The 23,891-nt window shown below is 56.2% G+C and overlaps 1 protein-coding gene and 1 long non-coding RNA gene across 4 annotated transcripts; both read right to left on the reverse strand.

Annotated features, from left to right (window-relative positions):
• Positions 1 to 700: 700 nt before the first annotated feature.
• Positions 701 to 11,046, reverse strand: LOC147575136 (uncharacterized). Its single transcript, XR_015243188.1, has 3 exons — positions 10,123 to 11,046; positions 3,708 to 3,780; positions 701 to 728 (listed from the first exon to the last, which is right to left on the reverse strand). It is a non-coding gene; the product is annotated as an uncharacterized LOC147575136 (long non-coding RNA).
• Positions 11,047 to 17,683: 6,637 nt separating this feature from the next.
• SURF6 (surfeit 6) lies at positions 17,684 to 23,881 on the reverse strand. Of its 3 annotated transcripts, XR_015243177.1 has the most exons (6): positions 23,449 to 23,633; positions 22,508 to 22,711; positions 21,841 to 21,929; positions 20,533 to 20,733; positions 19,705 to 20,338; positions 17,684 to 18,912 (listed from the first exon to the last, which is right to left on the reverse strand). XR_015243177.1 is itself a non-coding variant. In XM_086684435.1 (5 exons), the coding sequence occupies exons 1-5, from the start codon at positions 23,773 to 23,775 to the stop codon at positions 19,859 to 19,861; spliced, it is 1,068 nt and encodes a 355-aa protein (XP_086540561.1). In that variant the 5' UTR covers positions 23,776 to 23,881; the 3' UTR covers positions 17,684 to 19,858. The 3 variants fall into 3 exon arrangements, 2 of the variants coding, with proteins under 2 accessions (XP_086540561.1, XP_086540560.1); XM_086684435.1 differs by lacking the exon at positions 23,449 to 23,633 and adding an exon at positions 23,682 to 23,881 and having other exon boundaries at positions 17,684 to 20,338; XM_086684434.1 differs by having other exon boundaries at positions 17,684 to 20,338.
• Between the last annotated feature and the right edge of the window lie 10 nt (positions 23,882 to 23,891).

Below are 23,891 nucleotides of genomic sequence, written 5' to 3' on the forward strand. Positions count from 1 at the left end.
CTTATCTGTTCACAGGTCGCCAGAGAGGCCAGCTCTGGAAGGAATGAGCTCTGAGAGGACACTGAGCCTCGACCTGTCTGGGCCCTGACGGGGTCAGAGGGCCCCCACCCCCGCTCGGCCCCGTCGAAGCGGCTGAAGGGACCCCGGAACCCACACCAGGCGCTATCCCTCCCAGAATCCCGGCCTTGCCGCACAGCCCGCTGGGCAGTGCATGAACTCTGTAAACGTGTTCTCTCCAGCGCAAGCTAGAACTTTCTCTGCCTTGTCCTTTGTCAAGGTTTGAGAAAACACGGTGGAGGGAGGGACTCGGGAGTCACACTGGGAACCGAGGGTCTCTGGTTAGAAGCACCTCCAATTCAGTACATATGTGTATTTCTATTTCTGCTCTAGATCTTTCTAGAAGGAACCGCCCTGAATCCAAAGACGCCGCCATTACCTTCGAGACTCTCCTATCCGCCTCCGTCCGGGAATCAGCCTGAAGACATTGCTGGGGGACAAACAAGAGTGTGAAACTGAGTCTTCGCTGGGCGGGAGGACCGACAGGATGGGGGTTCGAGGCTGAGACTTTAGCCAGAGGAGGCCTCTGGCTCCTGAGAAAATGGACGTGGGGCCCGACCAGAGCCCTTCTGGCCCCATCCCCACTCCTGCTGGTCATCTGGACCATTGTAACGCAATCCCATCACCATAGTAACCAACAGCAGGGCCGAGGACCGCGGCATCCCGTTCACCTGAGGAGTCGTTTCTAGATGCAATTCCAGGCCCCTGCACAGTGCTGAGCACTTAGGAGGGGTGTGTAGGTAGAAAGCTCTCTTTCTAACAAGTTCCCCAGGTGACCTGCGGACACTCTCAAGTCTAGAGTCATGCCTCCTTTCTATATTCCTTTATGTATATTTCTCTCTCTCTCTTTTATTTTTCTTCAGAGATAGAGAGAGTGCATGAGTCAGGGAGAGGGGTGGGGGTGGGAGAGAGAGAGAGAGAGAGAGAGAGAGAGAGAGAGAGAGAGAGAGAATCCCAAGCAGGATCCACGCTCAGTGTGGAGCCTGATCCCACAACCCCCGCCCGGCTCATGATCTGAGCTAAAATCAAGAGTCAGACACTCAATCCACTGAGCCACCCAGGCACCCCCCCCCCCCGCTTCTATTTTCTGTTTTGTTTTGTTTTGTTTTGTTTTGTGAGAGAGAGAGAGAGAGAGAGAAAGAGAGACCGATGTCGGCCTGCGTCCAAATCACCTAGGGGGCCTGTTAAAACACAGAAGGGAGCAGGGGGCGCCTGGGTGGCTCAGTCGCTTAAGCGCCGACGCTTGATTTCTGCTCAGGTCATGATCTCACAATTCGTGAGTTCGAGCCCCACGGTGGGCTCTGTGCTGACAGTGTGGAGCCTGCTTGAGATTCTCTCTCTCCTTTGCTGCCCCTCCTCTCTCTCTCAAAATAAATAAATATTTTAGAAGGAAGCTTAATGTAATAATCGGGTGAGTCTTTTGGGTACCAAACATTTACGAGTCTAAAAAAATTAAAAAGGAATCCAAGGTGTGTCGAAATGAGGGAGAAAAGAAGAAAAAACAAGATCTAAACACGGGATAATGCCGAGGAAGGAGGCGCTGGATGAATAACCCAAAAGAACCATGGCATCTCGATGGAGAAGAGGCCAGACCCCAGACCCCAGACCCATTGGGTTGCCACCCTGGGAAACTTGCTGTAACACATGTTGTGAACTTCAGCGAGTCCGGGCGGGGTGAGGGGCTTCAGAACTGGGACCCAGCGGGGAGCGGCAGGGTGCGGGGACAGGGGTCTCCAAAAAGCTGAAGGCATGACACCGAAGGGGCCACATGCTCTCAGCGCTCCCTGGGGTCCTTACACTACAAGGAAGAATATTCTCATGTAGTTCAAGGGCACGTTCTAAGAATCAGACATCGGGACAGGCCGCTCGCAGAGGACAGAGTTCTGTTGCCCTATAAAGTTCAGGTGGGGCCTTGATCACCTGCCAGACAGACTGTGGAGCCAGCTCAGCCCCCTGACCCGCAGCCGGACACAGGCAAGCTCCGAAGTGGACACCAGGCCCCGGGAGGACAGCACAGCAACTCAGGAGGTCCCTGTGCTGGTCTACAACCCCCACGCGGTGGGCAGGGGCCACCTGGACGAGTACCACTGCCCCCACCGGCACTGTTCCATCGGTTCCACCAGCACTTGTCGCTTAGACCAGATTGGCCCTTCAAAGCCCTGGCCAGTGTCCACCTCTGGCGGACCAAGGGGTGTCTTCGTCCTGCAAGATCCGGGAAAGCCTGTCCCCAGTCTTGTGGCAGCCTATCACCTGTGTATTCCCCCTACCAGATCGGACACTGCTCGAGACAAGGAGCTGTCCCATTGACGGTGACATCCTGGGGCACGCACGCACGCACGCACACCAACACCAGGCTCAGTAAACACCTCTCCAGGGCAATGTGTTGACGTGTCCGACAGAGTGAGGGCACCGTTTTCCAGAGCACGCACTGGCTGGACCCGCAGCCCCGAGATGAGATGCTGGCCCCAGGTCGACTCACCCTCAGGGGCCCGGCAAGTGGGTTTGGAAGGGTTTGCGTCTTGGCCTTGCCACTTCCTACCTTATAACCCGCGTCTCACCTTAACCTCTGGAGCCTCACCTTCCTCAGGTGTGAAACGGGGACAATAATGCAGATCTTACAGGTTGTCGAGAGAATGTACAAGAATGTCCGTCAAGCATTTCGCTCAGTGCCCAGCACAGGATACCACATCCAGTAAGTGTGAACTCCTAACAAATTACTTTACGGAAGTCATCAGTGAAAACGCGTACAGCTCTCAAGGTTAACCACCACGTGAAAATGCCTTCCTGTGGTCTCGACTGTACATGTGAACATTCAGTTTCCACCTCAAAGTTGAGGCCAGGGGCAGTTTCACCTTGAATAAAAACCAGTGCACTGAAAAGGATCCACTAAGATTCTATTTTTTTTTTAAGGGAATGCAATTTTACTAAGTTTGTTTGGAAACATAAACTTTACTGTTTGTTTTAAACAAATGAAAGGCAGTAAAAAGAAAAAAAAAAGTGTTATCTGTTTTCGGTAAATGCATTTAAAGCACGGTGTGAGCTCTATGTAACCGGTGTTTCTTTTTTTAAAAAAAATTTTTTTTCAACGTTTATTTATTTTTTTGGGACAGAGAGAGACAGAGCATGAACGGGCGAGGGGCAGAGAGAGAGGGAGACACAGAATCTTAAACAGGCTCCAGGCTCTGAGCCATCAGCCCAGAGCCTGACGCGGGGCTCGAACTCAACGCGAGATCACGCAAGACCTCGCGAGATCGTGACCTGAGCTGAAGTCGGACGCTCAAACCGACTGCGCCACCCAGGCGCCCCACCCTGTAACCGGTGTTTCTAACAGGCTGTAAAACACTGCCTTCAGAAGCCCTCTGCCCCCCACCTCTCCCCAGGGAACCTATAAATGCCGACAACTCATCAGGGAGCAGAGCCGAGCGCTGGCTGGGGGTCTGCATCCCTGCGAAGTGGGCACCTGAGGCAGAAAACACCACCGTGTTCCCTTGTTTCCTTATCTGCAAAATGACAGCGACCATGTGGGTAACACCTTCTCCGGGACCACGGCTGTGGGCCAAAACCCTGACCGTTTTCATGAATTAGAGTCAATTAGCTATAATAAACCCCAGCCCACCACAGGGACCCGAGGGACGTCCCCAGACTCTCACCTGTAGAAGCCCAGACACGCAGCCAAGAGCAGGAGCCCGCACGGCCAGGAGCTGGCACTCCTTCCCCAGAAGCCTGCGGAGAGGAAGCCTGGGTTATTCCGGGGCCAGTTCACCCGAATCGCCTTGTTGGGGCCCACACTGGGCACCGGGCACCGGGCACCGGGCAGGGAGGGGCTTCTGTGGGCTCCAGCTGAAAGCCCTCTCCCTCTTGTGTGCCCTCAGGGAAGGAGGGTTACACCTCTCCTGGAGGCATAACCCGCTGAGCCTTGCCCTACAGCCCCTGGGCACCCGCCCTGGTGCCCCTCCTCGTTGACAAGCCCCCGGGGACGCGGGTCCACTCTTCACACTTCAGAGGCTGGGGCGCACCGCAGCCATTACCGCACAGGCAGAGCGTGAAGGACAAGGCCCAGGAGGGCTGTGACAGACGACGGTGCACCGACCCTCTCACCGAGGGGACCCCGCACCCCACGGGCACCTCGCAGCCCTAATGCCGTGGGGGCTCACAGCACAGCTACGAACAATAATACTTCATGGTGGGAGAGCCCACTACAGGGGTGCGGCACCCCGGGAGAGGGGCACGTTGGAAGGAAGCCATACCGCGTGCATCAGTTAAATCTTAGCTGAAGGTGGTGGGTACAGCAGGACCCACCACTGATGAAGAGCCTCCTCCCCCGAGCCACCCACCGCTGGGTTTTAGACGCCCAAGCCCGATGTCCCAGCGGTGAGAACCTCATTGATCACAAACGTGTTGGGGGGTCCCAAGTGCTGGACTGAGAAAACAACCAAACAAAACGTGCACATGTACACCTGGGTGCAGCCCAGACACTGTTACCAAAGAGTTTCACTGGGTCTAAGAGGGATACGTCCGTTTCCTCTGGGTGTGAAAATGTGAAAACCCACATGTACCCAAATGTGCAGTCCCAGAGGTGTGTGCAAAAATAAAGAGTAGCTTCTTTGGCCTCGGATTAGGCAAAGGTTTTATTTTATTTTTTTTAATGTTTATTTATTTATTCTAAGAGGGGGAAGCACGAGTAGGGGAGAGCAGACAGAGAGGGAGACAGAATCCCAAGTAGGCTCCCGGCTCTGAGCTGTCAGCCCAGAGCCTGACGTGGGGGCTGGAACCCACAAGCTGTGAGATCATGACCTGAGCTGGAGTCGATGCTTAACCGACTGAGCCACCCAGGCGCCCCTAAAGGCCCAGTTTAAATATGTGTAGTTATAGGTCAATTATACTGGAGCTGGTTTAAAAAAAAAAAAAAAAAAAAAAAAAAAAAAAAAAGCAAGCAAGCCACAGTGAGATACCATTTCCCACCACCAGGGGGCGACAACACACCGCGTCTGCCGGCTGCTCTCAAGGCAGGGGGTGTGGGGAGCCGGCAGGTAGGGACATCACCTGAGAAGGTCAAAATTGGTTCTTGGGGATGCAAAAAAAAAAGACAAAAACAAACACACCACCTTAGACATTAATTATTTGTGGCTTTCCAAAGCTTAACTTTACCCGCCAAAATCTTACTCCTTCGTATTTTTCTCTTTAGGGACAATACATTTTTTTGTTTTTAAAGTAGGCCCTATGCCAAATGTGGGGCTTGAACTCATGACCCCGCGATCAAGAGTCACGTGCTCTGCTGACCCAGCCAGCCACGTGCCCCCTCTCTTTGGAGGCAATTTAAATTCAATTTTATTTCCCTCCTTATACTGCTATAACTGGGGAGGGGTGAGGTTCAGAAACACCACTGTAGGGAGTGGGAAGGGGAGGGAGTCCATGGGAAGGGACATCTGGCAGGCAATGTTTACCCAGAGTCAGACTCACTCAGCATGTGATCGGGCAAACCCACTTCTGGGGATCTCCACCACAGAGACACCTGCCCACGCATAAAATGATTGTTTTTCACGAAGGCTTTGTCTGTAACAGCAGGAGCCTGGAAAGGACCCCAGTGTCCATGGCTAGTTGGTCACTTCTGCGTGACCAACAAAGGGGATGCTGTGCAGCTCTGAGAGAGAGTAGGGGCACGCTTAGCACAGGTTTAAAGCAAGGTACGGAACAGTGAAGACAATACTCTACCTTTTGTATGTTGTTAACGCTTCCCTAAAAAACCTAAAAGTCTGCGCGGGGAATGACTAAAAACGGTTACATACAGGGAGCAGGAGGCTGGCAGAGGGGCCAGCAAAGGTCAGGCACCAGTCACACTTCTCCAACATGTCCTGAGGGATCGTTTTTGGCTTTGAACCATGCAAGGCTACTGCCCGCTCCAAATAATAAAATTAGATAAACCCATAAATAAACCAGAATAAGACAGAGATGCTGCATTTTCAGTCTTGGAGAGGGTCAGGCCCTTTCTAAGTCTGGCCACAGATTTCTTCTTAATAGCCCTAAATGAAGACAAATAAATATGACCCGGTGAAAATAAAATTTTCATGCACAGTTGAAAAGACAACCATAAACGCAAAGAAACATTTTTTTTTTTTAAAGTTTGGAACTCATATCATAAACCACCAAGCCCTTTGATAATAGCTCCTAGGATTTAATAAATAAGAACAACTACTGAATTGGGTTTTTTTTTTTAATTTTTTATCTTTAATCTCTAAACCCAATGTGGGACTCAAATTTACAACCCCTAGATCAAGAGTCGCATGCTCCACGGACTGGACCAACCCAGCCAGGCGCCTATGAACTGTTTTTTCTTTGGTTTGTTTTAATGTTTATTTATTTATTTTGAGAGAGAGAGAGAGGGGGGAAGAGGGGGGGAGAAAGAGAGAGAGAGAGAGAGAGAGAGAGAGAGAGAGAGAGAGAGAAGGATGGAGGGAGAACCCCAAGCAAGCTCTGTGATGTCAGCACAGAGCCTAGAATGGGGGTCAATCCATAAACGAACATGAGATCATGACCTGAGAGCTCCACCAACCGAGCCAGCCAGGCGCCCTGCCCACAAAGGGCAAAGGGTCTCGGGTGACAACTCAGGCCGCAGGCATTCAACCTCGCTACGGTGACTGCCGCGCAAGAAAGAATGAACTGAAGAGTCCAGATTTGCCCCATCAGGTGTGCCACAGGGCAGTGGCTGGGCTGACCCAGGTGAGCTGGGAGACCCCGCCCCCATCAGAGCAGGGCTTGGGTGAGAGGGATCCTGCACAGCACGGGGCACATACGGTGCGCGTGCGTCATGCATGTTCTCCCCGGACCCTCCCTTCCTGGGGCCCTCCCAGTGCTCCCCTGCCCTGGAGAGATTGAATCATCCTGTCTCCATACCCTCCGTCCATCCTCCCCTTCTCTCCTCCCCCTCCCCAACCAGCCTTCACCCCAGCCACCCACTGGGACCCCTGCGGCCCTGACCCCGCACTCTCTCCTCCACCCTCAGTCCACTTGCCCCATCAGCGTGGCTGAACTCTGCTCCCTCTGGTCTGTCTGCTGGTGACACCCGCCCAGCCACCTCCGTACCTCCTCCTGGGGAGAGGGGGGGGAGCCACAGACACTGGAGGCTCCAGGCGTGGTCCCAGCCTTTCTTCTGCCCCCACCGTGCACCATGGGAGCATGAACTATGACATCTACCCTGCCATCCCCTCCGGTCACTCTCCAGCCTTTACCTTCTGTCGACCCCTGGACCTGGGGACCTAAGCACTCATGGACCCTCCCCACTGAAGGCACATCAGCCCTTTCACAGCCAAACAGGGCCCTGGGTCCCCATCACCCAGGCCCCCCACGGGGCACACTTCCCACGTCATGGCCAGGCACCAGAGCGCATGGACAGATCAGAGGCTTCTCCCCACCCCAACTCAACGCACCAGCACACCCTGTCAGTCGCACCTTCAGAGTGTGGTCCTGGGTGCGGCTGCTGGGGGAGAAAGCTCGGCAATTCCTCAAAATGTACACAGAACCGCCGCGTGGTCCGGCAATCCCACTGCTGGGTCCGCACGTGCTCATGGCGGCAGTGGTCCCAGAAAGTGGGAGTAACTCAAGTGTCCAACAACGAATGAAGGAATAAGGGAAGTGTGGCCTGTCCACACCGTGGAATATCACTCAGCTCGTGCCTTCGCGGCCGTGGGATTCCGCTGGCTCCAGGAGCTGTCCTTCCCACCAGCCACCACCCACACAGGGTCTCTGCTCTGGGCATGGAGAGCAGACACACTTTAGAAGCAGGGCACAAGTCAACAGTGGACGCCCAGTGACCCCTCCCAGCTAGCTGGGGACAGGGTTTCTTGAGGGAGCCCTGCTCCCAGTCTGGCTGCCTCTTATCAACAGAAGAATGTTGATGACCACACTGTTGTCTTTGCCTTCCTCTTCTGGGAAAACATGTGCCCTCCTGCCCAGGCTGAGCCCTGTCTCCCTAAGGGGCTGAAGAAGCCCCTTCCCACTCTGTGTCTCCTCCCAGGTGCCCCCAGGGCGCCCCCCCCCGGCATCCCCCCACCCCAGCCAGGCCCAGTCCCAGGAGGCAGGACGGACTGGAGGGAGGAATCTAGGGCTGTGTCCTGATCTCCCTGGACCTTCCCAGCGTCTCTCCGGGGCCGCTTCCTCCTGCTCTCAGGGGAGATGGCTGAGCAGAGACCCGGGGGCCTTCTTAGAGGCCTCCGGGTCACCTACCTTTCTCCTCTGGTCGTTGAAGGGGAGACCGCAGGGACTGGGGTTCGACCCCAGCTGTGGAGGGTACCTGGGAGATCTGGACCCCCACAGCCCATTTTCACGTCCCAGCTTTGGGCACGGGCTTTGGACTGCCGTTCTGGAAGTTTCACTGAGGCCACACTGTGTGCCAGGCTCGTGCAAAGGGCCACAGATTAGAAGGTGAATAAACAATGCCAGGTCCCGGGCGTTAGGAAATGTGCACAAACCAGGATCACGTCCTCACCATCCTGGTCACCGAGGACAGGCAGCAGGGCGCAGGGTGGCCCTGGCGGGAGCTCTGAGCTGGTGGGCCTGCTGTGCAGTTCGCGTCAATGCCCCCGTGTCGGGGGGAGGTGGGGGGGTGCATGTCCGACGGCTCCCAATGCCCAGAGCTCTGCCTGCCCACGGGGCTAGGGTTTCTCCACCTACACTCAGCCACGGGGGCTGGGCCAGGGGCTGTAGTCCTGCTAACAAGTAAGAACCCGAGTTGCTGTGTTGAATTGTTTCCAGGCAGCTGCAGAGACGGCAGGGAGAGGGCCGAGGGCCGGACAGAAGCTTCCCTCTCTCGGCCAGACGTGCAGAGACCACCCTGGGGGCAAATATGCAGCAGACCCCAGCATCCTGGCCAGGCTTGGGGTGGGGGCTGGGCCAGGAAGGGGCCTTCCTCCTGGCTCTCCAGGCCCCTCCCCTCTCCCTTCTCCCCTTTCCTCTGTCCTTAAACCCCAGCCTCGTAGTGTGACCTTGGGCCAGCTACAGGCAGCATTAGTGATATCAGGGACCCAGCCTGCACCCACAGGAGGTGGCCCTCCCCTCAGCCTATTTCCTCTGTCCCTCCGTTCCTCTGTCTCCTTTGTCCTGGCCCCCCAGCAGGTGAGCCGGCTCCCCTACCCCAAGCACTGGCTGTGTCTGAGCTCTGAGCTCCTGAGAGTCTCCTACAGGCTTTGCGGCAGGAGGAAATCCCCTCATCGACCACCGGCTCCAGCCTCTGGGGCCTAGACTAGTAGAGAAAGGAGAGAGCCCGGGAGAGGGCACAGGGCCAGGAGGGCTGGGCAGGGAGCTTTTCATCAAAAATCAAGATATTTCCCCCAAGTCCGCCCTCCACACTAAGTGCTCTGGCCACATTCTGCTGCACTTTCCTGGGCGCCAGCATCATCCCTGCCCAAGACTACCCCCACGCCCGCACACATAAGCAAATGCAGCTCCCAGACCCTTCCTGCTCCCATGGCACCCAGCCGGCCCCCCTCCCAGACCCTCCGTCCCCCTCCCCCCCCCCCCCCCCCCCCGCCGGCCCTCAGCCCGACCCGACCTCTGGCTCCAGGTGGCCGGAAGCCCAGCAGAGATGGGCAGAGCCCCATGTGGGTAACCACTGCCCCATCCCGGAGCCCTTATTCCTCTCCACTCACCTCTGGGGTCCATGGCTCCTCTGAGGACCCAAGGCCAGGTGGGTAGGAGGTGGAGGGCACCCTGGCAGAACTGCAAGCACAGCTCAGAACTCAGGCTCAGAGCCAGACCAACCCGGGTAACAAAGTCCGGCTCCTGCCTGGGCCCAACCCCACCTGTCCCTTCTGGGTGGGAGGAACCCTGGCGGGGGTGGCCAGCTTAGGTCAGTCCCATGACAAACACCAGACTTTTCAGCCAGGTGCCCGAGGCCAATTCTCCCAACCTCACATCGCAGAGGCGCCCAGCTGGCAGTTTCCCTCGATCTCGGGGCCAAGCCCGCCTGCATTACGGCCTCCGAGCCCTGGGAGATTTGGCCCCTGCTCTCACGTCTCTAGCTCCCACTCCCCCTGCCCTCCCCGAGCTCTCGAGCTCTCGACCTTTCCTCACCTGTGCCCCATCGTGGGGAGCTGCTTTGCTCCTGGCGCATCGCCTGCCCGAGCTCCACGCAGCCCAGGGGGCTCAGACACTTTCTGGGCCTTACTGTTTTCTCCAGAAGAAAGGTTGCAGAGATTTCAGACACCCTGGGATAAAGATGAGCTTCGGTGAAAGCCTCCGAGAGGGTGTCACCGGGGCGCAGGGACACCACTCAGGGATTAAACGCAGCACGCTGCAGAGCGGGGAACAGGCAGAGGACCGCTGTCTCTGTGGCCCCGTCCTCCCGCTCCCGCTGTCCGTGCGTGCGGGCTCCCACCCGGCCCAGGGGGAGGGATGAGGGAAGCAGGCAGGGTAGGGTGGAGACACCACAGCACCACTCCCAACCGGCCGGGCCCACAGCTCAGCGCCAGCCACTTCGGTCGGAAGGGAGGCCCTTGCCTCGAATCATCCCCAAGGCATGCCCCGGCCTGCATCCGGCTGAGGGCAGGGTTGCGGAGCTGGGCCCACGGGGGACCCCTGTCAGGGTCACGCAGCGGCAGAAGCTGAATGAGACGTCAGCTGTCACACCCACCTCGCTCTGTGCACAAAACTCAAAATGGGCCAGTGGCCTAAACAGGAGCTTAAACCACGCAAAGAAAATCGTCTCACTCTTCACAACACATAAAATAATATTTTAAAACACTTACAAATCGCATCTGATAAGGGTCTAATAGCCGGAGCCGGAACGTATGGAGGACTCTTACAACTCGACAAAAGACACCTGACTTCAAAACGGACGAGGGGCTTGGCTAGACACCTCTCCAAGGACGACACGTAAACGGCCAGCGGGCGCAAAGGTTCTCCACGCCACCGGCCCTCAAGGAGACGCGGGTCAGAGCCACACCCACTGGAACGGCCCGAATCAAAAATCGAGAGAACAACACGTGTTGCTAAGGACGGGGGGGGGGGGGGGGGGGGGGGGGGGAACTGGGGCCCCACACTCCGCACGTGGGAACGGAAAACGGTGAAGCTGCCGTGGAAAACAGTCTGGCGGCTCCTCCAAAATGTAGCGCAGAACCACCGCAGACCCCGGCAGTCCCACGCCTCAGGTACAGACCCAAAGGGGCCGGAAACAGACACCGTGCCGCGTCCACGTCCACACGCGTTCACAGCAGCGGATTCACAACAGCCCACCGGCGGCCCATCGACAAGCAGAGCGTGGGCCGTCCGCACGACAGAGTATCACGCAGCCGTGAAAAGGCACGGCATCCTGACCGGCGCTACAGCGCAGGAATCGCCGAACCTTGTGGTCGGTGAAAGCCGGGAGACACAAAAGGCCGGAACTCTAGAACACCACCTCCGTGAAACGTCCAGAAGCGGTAAATCTGTGGAGATGACCACGGGCTGCCAGGGGCGGGAGGGAGGAAGGGACAGGAGAGACTGCCCTGTGGGTCCTGGACTTCCTCTGGGGGCCGATGAGGAAGTTCTGAGGCCAGATGCAGAGGGTGGCGGCACCACGGTGTGAATGGACCAGATGCCCCTGGATCACACACTTTTGTTTTCGACGGGGGGTGGGCAGTGACTGAGGGCAGAGAGAGGGCGACGGAAAGAAGCAGGGCTCCCTCAAGGCGGGGCTCGTGTTCACCTGATGCGGGACTTGAACTCATGAACCCTGAGATCCTGACCTGAGCCGAAGCCAGACGCTTAGCCGACTGAGCCACCCAGGCGCCCTGAACTGTGCATTTTTAAATGATTTGTTTTGGGGCGCCTGGGTGGCTCAGTCAGTTAAGCGTCTGACTCTTGATCTCAGTTTGTGGGTTCGAGCCCTGTGTCAGGCTCTGTGCCGACATCATGGAGCCTGCCTGGGATTCTGTCTCTCTCTCTCTCTCTCTGCACCTCCCCAGTGCATATGCACACAATCTCTATCTCTCTCTCTCAATAAATAATAAACACGTGAAAAGAAAAAAATCATTTTACGTTGTATGAATTTCATCCTTATAATTTAAAAAATCGACTGTCGGGGCGCCTGGGTGGCGCAGTCGGTTAAGCGTCCGACTTCAGCCAGGTCACGATCTCGCGGTCTGTGAGTTCGAGCCCCGCGTCGGGCTCTGGGCTGATGGCTCAGAGCCTGGAGCCTGTTTCCGATTCTGTGTCTCCCTCTCTCTCTGCCCCTCGCCCGTTCATGCTCTGTCTCTCTCTGTCCCAAAAATAAATAAACGTTGGAAAAAAAAAATTTAAAAAAAAAAAAAAAATCGACTGTGTCGTATTTTCTACCATTGGCTCACAACAAACAAATAAAGGCCACTTTCTGCCCCCGATTCAACCCCAGCTTCCCGGTCTCCCAGTTCCCAGTTCCTGGTTGGGCGGTTCCCCACTTGTGCCGAGCCTGAGAGGGCTGGGCCTCTGACGGGCATGCGGGACCCAGACGTAGGCCTGGGCGACAACAGCGAGGTCCTGGGGGAGCCCAGCCCGAGGTGGGGGCCTGAGGACCACCGTGTGGCCCCGCGAGGCGGCAAGAACCGTGGTCCAGGCCAGGAGCAGCCGTGGAGCCCACGAAACGTTCCCAACTCCCAATGGGCCGAGGTTGGCAACGCAGACCAGCAGGTGGGGCAGAGCCGGGTCCACCGGGAATGAAGGAAGGAGTGTGGCCCACGGCCACCTGGCAGGGAGCCCTCCCCGATGGTTACAAGCGCCTCCCTCACCCATCAGTCACAGTACAGTTTGTTTCCTCAAAACTTTCTTCCTGGTTCGAGAACCCCTCTCCTGTCTTCACCTGTCCTGCGGCCACCACTCCCCTGGCCCGGCCCTTAGTCTGGGCCGGTCTGTTCAGCCACGTCTTTACTCAACAGGCTTTCTTGCCACCCCACCCCCCACCCCTGCCATCAGACGCTCGCCCACACGCCTCAGGACATGGGCTCCTGCCGCACACTTGGTGGCTCCCCAGGGTTTGGGGACCAGCCCGCCCCCCGGCCCTCTCTCGCCCGTGGCCCTGAGGCCCACCAAACTCTGCCCGACCCCCAGATCTGCCTCAACACCCCTCCTTGGATCGGTCACCTCTCCAGGCCTCTCCCTCGTGTACTGCTCCCCTGGGGGGGGGGGGTCTCCCCCAGCACCACGACCCCGTGTGCGGAGCTGTGCCTCAGTCCCCCCCATAGTGCAGTGGGCGCTGCCCCCTGAAACCCTCCCCACACCACCGGACAGAGCGTCCTGTCCCCTCCAGAATACAGGGACTGTGGGCAAAGATGAGACCTCTTGGCATCGTGCCTCCGACAGGACCCGGTGCAGACTCGTTCGCATACTCGGTGACTGTCCGTCACCTGCTGTGCACCAGGACACCAGGGGCTGGAGAGACTGGGGCCCCTCCTCACCACCACGCTCTGCGGGACCTTAAGTGCTGCCCCTCTGTCACTCTCACTTGAGCTCTGTGGCATTTCACTACCGGTGTTACGCTCAATTAATAGAAGTAATTTAGAAGCAGTATTTTTTCGATTCTCCGAACGGTTTAAATGGAACTAAAACGATCCCATGGAAGTTCTGCACTGATTTTTTCTGTTTGTCTACAGCAGGGACAAACTTCTTTGGAAGTTTTCTCCATTTCCTTTACGAAAATCAGTCTGCTTTAACCTTCCACCTCTTCCCAAATCAGCTTTGCCAAATTATATTTCCTAGGAAACTACCTGTTTTGTTCAGATTTTCAAGTCTGTTTGCATAGAGTTAGGCAAAGTACCTTAAAAAAAAAAAAATTATTGTGAGACAGCGCGTGCACAAGCAGAGAGGGGCAAGAGAGAGGGAGAGAGAGAGAATCCCAAGCAGGCTCCACGCTGTCAGCACAGAGCCTGACGCTGGGCTCAAACTCACACACTGTGAGATCATGACCTGAGCCAAAATCAAGAGGCGGACGCCTAACTGACTTGACTTGAGCTGTCGAGGTGCTCCCTGATCACGGGCTTTCAAGTCTCTCCTCTACCCTTGCCTGCTTCCCCTTTTTCATTTCTTATTTTGCATTTTTTTCTTGTTCCTCTTTTCCTTCTTCCTCTGTTAATAGTTGATAGTGATGACGTCTGACTCATATTTCCTTTTATCCGTATCGAGTCATTTTCTGTCTCTGTTATTGTTGATCAGGATATCTAATTTACTTATTCGTATTTCTTCTTGTTTCTTCCTCTAAGTAATTACATCAGCTCGTTTCTCTCAGCACTGCGCCAGCTGCAGCCTGCCATGCTGATGCCCCCGTCCCCTTGCTTTCTTCCCAGGAGTCGAGAGATTTTTAAGAAATTATTGGAAGGGTAGCAACTTTTTATTGTATGATTACTACTGGCTATAATTTGAGGTTAATGTTGCCTGCGGTGCTTTAGTTTATGAAGATTTATTTTACAGTGAATTAATGTTCGTGGACATGTCATTGTGACCGTCCCCGGAGTCTTTGAAAAGTTGTATTTTCCATTCTCAGTACACACACCAGACCTGAATGGGTAATCGTGTTCCTTCAGCGTTCTGTGTCTCCCCTTCATTGTGCAGGTTAATGACGTGTCATTAGGTGGACAGATACTCGCACTGACTGTATCTTTGTTGAGAACGTGCTTGGTGTCATAAGAGGTCCTTTTTTCTCACTCAGGGCTCGTGTCCCTGAAGTCAGGGACGACAAGAACCGCCAGCACGTGACCTGGGCCTTCTCTTTCTTTGCCTTCACGCCAATTCCTTGCAAACCTTTTGTCAGTGAGCCGATCTGCATCACATCTTCGTAAAGTGTATTTCTTACCCACATCACGGAGTTTGGGCTCACTTTGTGGTCCGAGTGGAAACTCTGCCCCTTTGATAAGGGAGCTGGGGCGATGTTTACTCTTGGTCCCGTGAAGTTCTTTGAATTTGTTTTGCTCTTTTTTTTTTTTTTTTTTTAATTTTTTTTCAATGTTTATTTATTTTTGGGACAGAGAGAGACAGAGCATGAATGGGGGAGGGGCAGAGAGAGAGGGAGACACAGAATCGGAAACAGGCTCCAGGCTCTGAGCCATCAGCCCAGAGCCCGACGCGGGGCTCGAACTCACGCGAGATCACGCGAGACCTCGCGAGATCGTGACCTGGCTGAAGTCGGACGCTTAACCGACTGCGCCACCCAGGCGCCCCGAATTTGTTTTGCTCTTTACAGCTCTGAAAGACCTTTCACTTTGGTTGGTTTCCTTTGATGTATTTTTTCAATACTTTGGGATTTCTCTTTGCGCCTTAACGCTTTGTCCCGTTTCATTTCCTTGTCTTTTATTATGCTTCTTGGTGTGTGAAATTTTAGGAGTGTTTATTCTTCGTCTGCTCCTTCTAATTTTATTTCCATGATGACTTACTTTACTTCCACTTTTTCTCCGAGCTTGTCTGATGTTTAAAGTCACCTCTATGTGCAGCATGGGGCTTGAACCCACACCCCGAGATCAGGAGTCGCACACGCCACCGACTAAGCCAGCCGGGTACCCTTTCGTAGTTTTCAACCCTTCTGCTGACTCACCATCTCCTCCGTTAAGGTCATTTTTCTACTTTGGGCATTCTTTCATAGAGGTGATTGCTTTTTTTCTTTGCTTTCTTGTATCGTGTGATATTATTACAGACCTCACGCTAATTCCCATTTTGAAACACATTTAAGAACAGGGATCTTCCTGGGGCGCCCGGGTGGCTCAGTCGGTTAAGCTTCCGACTCCGGCTCTGGTCATGATCTCACGGTTTGTGGGTTTGAGCCCCACGTCGGGTTCTGTGCGGACAGCTCAGAGCCTGGAGCCCGCTTCGGCTTCTGTGTCTCCCCCTCTCTCTGCCCCTCCCCGGCTCGTGCTCCCTCTCTCTCAAAAATACATATTAAAAAAATTTTTAACAACCCAAAAAACAAAACTTCCTGGCTCTTCCCCCGGGCACCAGGTGGGCTGCGTTTCTGTCCCCACTGGAAGTTATGTGCAGCCACGTGATGTGACCAGCGGAGTGTGAGAACACGTGGCACTTCCAGACAAAAGCTTTCGGATCCAATGTCTGGTCGGCCTGTTTTCTCAACTGATAACCTTTACCGTCAAGAGCGGTTTCAACTTCACAGCAAAACTGCAAGGAGCCAGCGTCCTCATCCCCAAGGCCACCTCGCCGCCTGGTATCTAGACCTACAAGCAGAGTCGGACCCCAACAGGCTCTGAGCACCCAGTTACGAGGCCAAAGTAGGAAGGTTCAATTCACTAAATGGGACAGAAACGTTTGCCGTTTGGTATTGGAGAAAATCCAGGGGAACGTCTCGGAACATGTGGGCAGTGCCCGGCCAGGAAGGAGGGCTGCCGTAGCCGTGCACCGAAGAAAACCTTCCCAGACACTTGGACTGAGCAGCCATGCCGGGCTGCCTCGGCCAGTGAAACAGCAGCAGCAGCAGCGAACTGCACGTAGCTGTTCTTTTGTATTTCATCAGATACAGTCATCGAAGAGTTCAAAGTATGAACGGTTCTGTGAAAACGCCCAGGAGTGCGTGCGGCTCTGAGGAGTGCCAGGAAGTTCCAGCCGATTCTGTATCTCTCCTCTGGGGGATCAAGGCTCCAAACTCAAGCTATCACGTTCCAGAGCCTGGAGACCAGAACGTTGCTCACGTTTCGGCAACTGCCTCGTTCACCCCGCAGGACTCACAACGTGCTCTCTAGAAACAACTCCCCGGGACGTAATCTCAGATTGGCTTCCATTTGGCATCAAGAGTCCACAGGCTAGCTAGGGAACTAGGAAGGATTCGGTGACTTCCTCTGTTGCTCAGCCAAAACCTGGAGTCCCCTGAAGTGCACACTAAGGTAAGCGAGGCTTCTGGAAACTCCCTGGAATAAGAGGAAGGTCAGACGCCCCAGTGGAGACGTAGGCTTGCTGGAAGGGCCTTAGTGACCCTGTTACCTGCTCATCTGCCCAACAGGTTGTCTGGGAAGGATCCAAGAGGCACACCTTTGCCACGTGCGCGTTCAGGCATCTTGGAGAAGCAGCACACGGCAGCTCTTCTCCGAAGCTGGAGTGCTGGGATGAAACCAGAACTGAGCTCAGGGCCGACGCAGGTGTCAGGACCTGACCGCAGGGAACACACAGCACTTTTCTTCCCACAGGCCATGTACGCAAGGCTCCCGTGACTGGTGCAGTGAACTGGATGAGCTGACCCACCAGGGTCTAGAGACAGCTCTCTCTGCACGCCCCACCCCCACCAGATCTGATGAACAGAAACCTCACTTGAGCTGCCTGATTGGTCCCAGCCACTCACTGAATTCCTCAATGTCCATCAGCTCAAGTCCTAGGGCCCCTGGACAGGAGGGAAGGCAGGCTGTGCTCCTTCCCAGACTCACCCAAAGGGCCAGTGGCGAAAGGAGACTAGTGCTGAGCTTAAAAATAAAACCACCAGGGGCACCTGGGTGGCTCAGTCCGTTAGGCAGCCACTTCGGTTCAGGTCACGATCCCACGGTTCGTGGGTTTGAGCCCAGCGTCAGGCTGTGTGCTGACAACTCAGAGCCTGGAGCCTGCTTTGGATTCTGTGTGTCCCTCTTCTCTCTGCCCCTCCCCTGCTCACACAGTCTGTCTCAAAAACAAACATTAAAAATAATAATAATACAATTACTAGTTACCTTACCAGCAAAACGTGTTTATTTAGAATAGCAGAGAACTGCAACCCGGGACATGCAAACTAGGGCAAAACCACAGGCAAATCCAACAAAGAGGGGATTATTTTACGAGGAGGACGCTGGGAAGGGCTGTCCTGACCCAGAGACTCACAGCGCAGGGCGAGGGCCATTCCTTGCTGGCCGGGTCGCTGGGTGTCTCACAGGAGGTACAGCGTCCTTCCCTGTTGAGCCTGTGATCACGACGCTTTCCTGTCGAGGACGCTTCTGCTGGGTCGGTGACACTTCCTCCCACGATGGACGCAAGTCGGCACAGTGCAAGAGTGCTCCTCTCTCCGGCCTCCCGACTCCATTTCAGTGAGCTTTCTCCCTTTATTCCTTTTCCCACCGCCACGGCCTTCGGGACAGTTGGAACCACTGTTCCGGGCAGGTGTTCCGCTTGGGACAACCTTCATCCAATCCCCTCCACCCCGGGAGGGGGAGCTTCCACCATCTGGCTCTGGAAACGTTCTGACATTAGGCCCTTGAAGATTTCTCCCACCACGCTGCACTGTCTTCCCACACTGGAGGCGACGACACCCAACAGGGGTCTATCGGGCCTCCCAGACTCGTCCTGGGAGTTTCCCTTGGCCACATCCCACTGCCCACTATTGTCCCTGGAGGAGTCCTGCCGCAGGACACACGCTCAGCACGGACACCTGGGAGTCAGGCTCCGCCTCCCACAACCACCCACAGGTAAACTCGAGAGTGTGTTTTTAAAATTCCAAACGTGAAACTCTGACCACCTCTTGACCTTGACGACGAAACCCTGCCGTGGCCGGACACCACACCTGGTCTGACTCCTTGAAACGAAAACGTCCTTTACAGACCAGATGCTCAGTTCTCATGGCTGCTTCAGAGACGCGCAAAGCGTGTGTTTCCAGACACGCCGTTCTGTGTTGCCAGATCGAGCTCGTGACTCTCCTCCGGACCTTCTACATCCACCAGACTTCTGCCTGGTGTCTCCAGGCCTAGGAAAGGAATCAGAAATCTCCCGCTCTGGGCAGACACAAGGCTCCAGTCCCGGGGTCGTCAGAGCCGCTCTGCCTGCTGGGAGCACAGAACCCCTCCACCGGGGGGCGGGGGCGGGCGTTCTTTACTCCTCACGCTGCCGTTCGTTGTCAAGTCAGCTTTGTCCACTTTGGCCACACCAGCCTTTCCGTTACAGTCCGCTGGGTACGTTTTAAGTTTACTTATCGTGAGACAGAGACAGACAGACAGACACAGACAGCACGAGCAGGGGAGGAAAAGAGAGACAAAATCCAAGGAAGGCTCCGCACTGCCAGCGTGGAGCCTCCCTTGGGGCTAGAACTCATGAACCAGGAGACACAACCTGAGCCGAAATCAGGAGTTGGACGCTTAGCTCAGTCATTAGCTACCCAGGTGGCCTTCTGCAGTCTGTTTCTTAAGTGAACCCGAGTCAAAACGATTCTATTAACAGCTTTAACCCAACAGGATCTACGTGCCGTGAGCCCCCCCCCCCCCCGCCCCGGGGTTTTGCACGTCTGCGTCCCTTCTGCCCCCCTGCAGGTCTGCGTGGAGTCCCGCTGCCGTACTGGGCATCTTTCGTTTCCCTCGCTGAGTCTGAGCTTCGGTTTTTCCTTTGTCTCCCCCTTTCTTTCCAGCCTAGTACACACCGTGCAGATCTAGCAGGCACCCTGAGACTTTGAACGTGTGTTCACCTAAGCACTACCTTTTGTTCCTCCTACAAACAAACCCCAGATAACTCCCTTCCGGCCACACCCAGGTCAGCTCGCCCTCACCGGAGACTCCACCTCTGGCTCGATCTACAGAGATCCCTCCCTTCCAGGCGAGTTCCGCGCACAGACACGGGCAGTCCCAAAGGCCATTCCCGCCCTGCTCGTGTAAACTGGGAGAAGAAGGGGCCAGGGAGGTGCCCCCCTGCACCTCCACCCTGCACACTTCCAGGGAGCTGTCTGGCCTCCCAAGAGAAGGCGGGAACCCGGACCCGGTCACTCCTTACCGGGGTCCAAGAGACGTGGACCTCCATTCCAGACACCGTCCCTTCCACACGCGAGCTGAGCCCACGGAGCCCGCGAGCCCAGGGGCCCAGAGAGCGCCGACCGAGCCCCGCCCGGCGTCACCCCAGCCCCCGGTCAGGGACGCGGCCTGGGTCCTCACGCCAGGCCAGCCCGCTCCAGGTCCTGGGGCAGGATGCGGCCCTTCCTGCGAGCCCTGTCCAGACGCCGCTCGGCCCGGGCCGCCTTCTTCTTGCGCAGATTCTGTCGCCGCTTGTCCTGCCGCTGCTGCATTTTCTCGACCACGCGGGCCGTGCGTTTCTCCCACCTGCGCTTCCGCTGCGCCCGCCGCTTCTCCTTGCGCTTCAGGGCCTCCTGCAGCAGGCGCTCGTCGTCCCGGATCCGCACGCCCTCGGCCTTGTACAGCAGGTTGGTCCACTGCATCTTGGTCTCCAGCTCCCGCGCCTTCCCCTCGTCCTGGTCCCGCAGCTCGGCCAGCCGACCCTGCCGTGCCTGCAGGCGCTCCAGCAGCTGCCGGTAGTTCTTCCCCGTCAGCGGCGTCAGCTTCCCCTTCAGCTTCTGCCTCTTCTCCTTCCGGCGCTGGGCCTTGCCGGCCGGCTCCCCCGCGCTCACCTCCACCTTGCGGGCGGCAACCCCAGTGAACTCCAGCTTCAAGGCGCGCCTCTCCCGTGAGCCCCCGTGAGCGCCCCCAGGGGCAGGCACTGCCGCCACCCGCCTCCGCGAACGGGCGGCCTCGGGACACGGGCCACGTGGCCAGCCGGGGGGGGCACAGCCCGGGTCCCCGCGCCTGCACGGCCGCACCTGCCTCTCACCTTATTGAAGAGCAGCCCCAGCTGTGCCTCCTCTCGCGGTGGCTCGCGGGGTGCCTCGCGGGGCGGCTCGACAGCCTCCGTGGCCTTTGCCACCTTCTCCTTCGCCCTCAGTTCCTTCCGCTTCCTCTTCTTGCGGTCCCGCTCCTGCTTCCTCCGGCGTCTTTTCTCCAGAGCCGCGGGAGACGGCTCCGAGGTGCTGCCCTGGAGGAGGAGGAGGAGGAGGAGGAGAGTCAGGGCTCCCTCACGAGGGCCTCCCAATTTCGGGGCCCCCGGTCTGGGATGTGGAATCAGGGCAGGAAAGCGGGTGAGGAAACACTTGTGCAAGACGAGGTGCTCACTGAGCTCAGTGTTCCCCCGGGAGACGACCTGTCACCCGGAATCCAAGGGACCCCAAAAAGGACACGAGGACCCCCAGGTAAGAACCACGGCTTCCAGTTCCCAGACACGGACGTTGCACCAGGGCCCCTTACGAATAATTCGACATAGGTGTGTCCTCCATCGTTTTGCAGATGAGGACAGGCCTAGCCAAGGACACCATCTGGAACTCAGCATCAGATCAGGACGCTCAATGCCCATGCTGACTATGGCGCTGTTCTGCCGGTGACTCACCTAACCTCTGCTCTCACAGATGGCCTTTTCCGTCTGGAGGCCAAAAAGAGAACACTACCAGACTGACCCAGACCTGCATGCAGGAAGGCCAGGCCAGGCCAGAGCTCAGGCTGCCCCTTAGGAACGATCCCCAGGCTTGTCCCAGGGCACTGCACAAAGAAGCTGGGGGACTGTCCTATACAGCAACAGGCCCAGGGTACGTCCCCAGGGAAAGGGCAGGTGGTGGCTAAGTGAAAAGATTATGTCACTCAGCACAAAAAATCCAGGAGGGTTAGGTCTGGTGCTTCCTGTAGCAGTCACCTCATCGCAGACCCTCACCACCTCATAGAGCTATCGGGACGTGAAGAGGACAAAGCGCTGCCCGGTGTCGTGTCCAACAAAGGCAGCTTCCTTCGACAGACTGAGCCTCTCTCCAAGGACACAGGGAACCCACAGCACAGACTATACAAAGCAGGTTACCGTGGGAACTGAGTCTCCCCAAGATGCTGGAAACTACACCTGATCCCCTGCCAACCAAAACTGCCATGGCCCTGGCAAGACCTGCTGCAGGGGTGGGAACAGCGGCTGCCCACAGTGGCTGGCAGAACTGAGGACCAAGCCCACAAAGGGCACCAAGGTACTTTCTCCTCCACGCAGAGCAGGAAAACCACTGCAGAAAACCACACTGCTTCCTACACCCCAGCAGCCTCCCCAACTTACCTGGCCCCGGGCCTCCTGTATTTTCTCACGTAGCCGCTGCCGCAGAACATCCAGGGCAAACAAAGACTCGGACTCTGCGACCTCGACGTCTGTGAGGAAAGAAGTGGGGAGCTAAGAGAAAACCCCCTGCCTGACCTTCCCGTCCCTTTTCCCAAGGTCCAGCTTCAAAGCCTGAAACCCCACACACTGTCCCACTCCCCAAGTGGCCACTCGTCGACCTGCAGGACAGTTCTAGTAAATACTACTCTCCACTCCCCAAGCTGGACTGGCCCCCAGAACAGAACACCCCCGTGCGATAAGACAAAATGCTTCTGATGGGTCCAGACAAACCCATCTCTCATTTCTTCCAATTTCTGCAGGCGGGGCTTCCCCCCACCTCTCCCAACAGGTCAGCTCTCGTGATGCCACTCTGGACACCTGCAGGCAGTGAGAGCCTCCTCGGGGCAAGGTCCTCAGGGGAACATGACCCTGCCCCTCACCAGACCCCAATGCCAAATGGCCTAGAACCACTATGTATTCCCTGGGATCTGTCCCTTGAAAACCTGCTCTCTAGAAAGTCTCAAAACACCCCAAAAATGTGCGTGACACCATATTTTCTCATGTCCACAGAGGGCCACGTTTTCAAGGCCACGTTTTCAAGGCAGGTCAGCCCTGCCCACATCTCCACCTGCAGGAGATCCTGTGGAGGTGAAGGCCTCTTCCTCCGTGGCTGCTGCTGGGTTTCTGGCCTTGGAAGCTGCTGGAGACTTCTCCCCTAGGGGTTGGGCTTTTGGCTCCACAGCCTTCTCCTCCCTCTCCCAGGATTTCTTCTGCGCTTTCTTCCTCTTCTTTTTTGGGGGCCCAGAAGCTTCTGAGCCTCGAGTTTTGCTGGCTGAAATACAAAATCATAAAAGGCTGCAGTCCTAACCTTTGTGACCCATCCAACCTGCATGAAAGTTTTGCAAAGCCTTTGATCCCAGGATACTGTAGGCGAATCAGGACGGAGCATGCAGAGACCCCTGTCCTTTTGTAAAGCTCAGAGCCATCCACAAACCCAGAAAGGAGACTGGCCACAGGTGGTAAAACCCTGCAATACATCCAATACATCCACACTGCTGACTTCAAAAATGTTCATCGCAGGGAAAAACTAGAAAAACCTGAATACTCACCTACAAGCACAAGTTAAGCCACCTATCACGTTACAAAGCACCACCTAGCCGTCAAAAACAAGAACACAGGCTTTTGTTTTTTTAAGGGATCAAAAGATATTTACACTTAAGCTAACAAAAAGAGTACACTGAGTACGAAACGAGACTTTTTAAAACGCTGAGACACACTCACAGAAGGAAAACTAATCTTTTGACGTATCAAGTTACAACCCAGTGCTAAGAAACCTCAATTTTCCTAACTTCCGGTAATGAGTAAGTTTGCCTGGCATAAAGACAAAAGGCCGTTCTCCGTCTAGCTGCCTGTCAGACGCTGATGCTCCCTGCCCCTTCGGGTCCAAGCAGCACTCACAAGTGCCAACCTCTGTCTCACCTGCTTGTGTACGGACTTCCCGGTAAACCCCACTGGTAGGAGCCGTCCCGTTCCCGCCCTCTCCCTACCTCCCCCATCCCATCGGGTCACCTCCTGCAAGCCCCGCAGGGGCCTCCGGCCCGGTGGGTTCCCTGGCACCCCCGAGCTGATGCCCACAAGCAGGGAAACAGTGACAACTGTACATAACCCTTAAGAGTCTTTCCATCATCTTACGGGCTTGCTTCACGCACCCACGTGTCTCACCCACCCGCAGGCTGCGCGGGGCGGCGCAGGGGCGTACCCCACCCCCAGCCCTGCCAGGCCCGACCCCGGCTGCGCTGTACCGGACTTGCGTTTCTGAGGCTCCGGGCTGGGCTGGGAGCAGATTTTCCTGGCCAGGCCCTGCAGGTAGGCGTCCTTGGCGAGCAGAGAGGCCATGGTCGCGGGTTCTGGGACTCTCCTAGGAGACACACACACGACCCCCTCGCCACGCCACCCTCACCACGCCGCCCGACCGCCCTCGCCGGAAGCCGCGCGTGCGCAGGCGCCGCCAG

This window comes from Puma concolor, chromosome D4, assembly GCF_028749965.1.
Source record: "Puma concolor isolate L17-30 chromosome D4, mPumCon1.1.hap2, whole genome shotgun sequence".
Taxonomy (NCBI): Eukaryota; Metazoa; Chordata; class Mammalia; order Carnivora; family Felidae; genus Puma; species Puma concolor.

What these genes read in the sequence shown, in the direction of transcription:
- SURF6 (XM_086684434.1), bottom strand. Translation starts at nt 23,566, where the DNA reads ATGATGGAAAGACTCTTAAGGGTTATGTACAGTTGTCACTGTTTCCCT. An exon ending in TACAGGAGGCCCGGGGCCAG is followed by an intron (nt 20,734 to 21,840) that starts GTAAGTTGGGGA and finishes CTCCTCCTCCAG; the next exon opens with GGCAGCACCTCGGAGCCGTC. An exon ending in TGGGGCTGCTCTTCAATAAG is followed by an intron (nt 20,339 to 20,532) that starts GTGAGAGGCAGG and finishes GCCGCCCGCAAG; the next exon opens with GTGGAGGTGAGCGCGGGGGA.